This window comes from Salmo salar, chromosome ssa17, assembly GCF_905237065.1.
Source record: "Salmo salar chromosome ssa17, Ssal_v3.1, whole genome shotgun sequence".
Classification (NCBI taxonomy): domain Eukaryota; kingdom Metazoa; phylum Chordata; class Actinopteri; order Salmoniformes; family Salmonidae; genus Salmo; species Salmo salar.
Window position 1 is genome coordinate 27,374,108 of NC_059458.1, and position 1,893 is coordinate 27,376,000.

The 1,893-nt window shown below is 48.4% G+C and overlaps 1 protein-coding gene across 1 annotated transcript in view; it reads left to right on the forward strand.

Moving 5' to 3' along the window:
• The first annotated feature begins 1,243 nt into the window (after positions 1-1,243).
• The window catches only part of LOC106575679 (tomoregulin-2), a 6,233-nt gene continuing 5,583 nt past the window's right edge, over positions 1,244-1,893 (forward strand). The window contains exon 1 of the mRNA XM_014152311.2: positions 1,244-1,854. Coding sequence (XP_014007786.1) covers positions 1,674-1,854 — 181 coding nt within the window. The 5' untranslated portion in view covers positions 1,244-1,673. The remainder of the gene's footprint in view (positions 1,855-1,893) is intronic.

Consider the following 1,893-nt stretch of genomic DNA (forward strand, 5'->3'; position numbering starts at 1 on the left):
GCTACCTGTCCCAGACCTGCTGTTTTCAACTCTCTAGAGACAGCAGGAGTGGTAGAGATACTCTGAATGATCGGCTATGAAAAGCCAACTGACATTTACTCCTGAGGTGCTGACCTGTTGCACCCTCGACAACCACTGTGATTATTATTATTTGATCTATGAACATTTGAACATCTTAGAGGGGAACTTTATAAACTTGATGTGAGTGATTTACATGTGATAGCATGATATCTCCTCTTCCTGTTTGGCTCTTTGTGTGTCTGGGTAAAACCTTGCAATACGACTACGGCATCAGGACACAGGTGTGTGTGTGTGTGTGTGTGTGTGTGTGTGTGTGTGTGTGTGTGTGTGTGTGTGTGTGTGTGTGTGTGTGTGTGTGTGTGTGTGTGTGTGTGTGTGTGTGTGTGTGTGTGTGTGACCTCTATACCACGGATGGATAACTGGGGTTATCTGTGGGCTCCAGTGTTACCAATTCGTTCCAGACGGTGAACTCACACAAACAGGGGATTGTGCTTCATACACACACACACACACACACACACACACACACACACACACCACAGTGAGAAGTGAAGTGGAGACCTGAGGAGAAAAGAGAAATAGATCCAGGGACCTACATATTCTCTCCCTCTCAACTGAGAAGTCAAACACTGTTATCTGATTTAACGCAGCTGCAAAAAAAGATCCATCTGTATGTGTGTGTGATGTAAGTGTTAATATCCCTGATTGTGATGCGCTGGAGCCAGCTGCGTTTGATATGATCCGGTAGTTTAAAACCACAGGTCTGGGCAACTCTTTGTTTTATTTGTGTCATCCAGCTGCCCAGAGGAAACATGTTTCACGAGATTCAGGGGCTTAATTGAATTTCAACAACCAGTTTTGGTGGGAGCTACGTCAATTGAATAATTGTGCCACTGCACAGACCCCCCCCCCATTCACATCACACACATTTCGTTACATTTACGTCATTTAGCAGATGCTCTTATCCAGAGCGACTTACAGTAGTGAACACATACATTTCATACATGTTTTTTTTTTTCTTCCATACTGGTCCCCCATGGGAATCGAACCCACAACCCTGGCGTTGCAAACACCATGCTCTACCAATTGAGCCACACTTGACCACACGGTACCCCATGCACACACACACACACACACACACACACTATATTCACATTCACACCCATCTCGTAAACCAATCGGAGTTCTAGGATATCCTTGGCACCTCCTCCCCTGCTAGGCAACTAATCGCGCAGACATCACAGGCATTAGCCTATCACATCTTCACTGAGTGACAGTGACACCAAGAGGAAACCATCTGAAGAGTTACAACCTACTGCCAAACAGTCGTGAGTAGTGGCTCAACCAGACGATTAGAAGACTTTCATTTCAGGATTATTTCTCTCTCTCGCTCCCTCTCTCTCTCTCTCTCTCTCTCTCTCTCTCTCTCGCTCCCTCTCTCTCTCTCTCTCTCTCTCACTCACTCACTCACACACACACACACAGCGCATCGGACCATTTCAAACCACCAGCAGCAACTCAGACCTGTATAGCCGCCGGCGGGACTCGGCACCGCAGACTCCCTCGGTGTCGGAAAATGTGTGTTCTCCCTCGGCTGACCTCCATCCCAGACCAAAAGCCACCGGAGAGAGTGTGCAACTCCTGCCCATGAGATGCATCTCCGAGCAGGGCGTCACGAGCGCAGACGCCCGCCGTCGTGGATATGGACAAGGTTTGACCGGGTTTGGCTCGCTGCCATGACGGTTGTGATGTGGATACCGATGAGACCGCTCCAAGCTTTTCCCACCGCTTCCCTCAGCCTCTGTCAGACTCCTACCGGCTGGAACTGCTCTGGTAAACAACAACAACAACACCTGTTGACTTGCAGGAAGT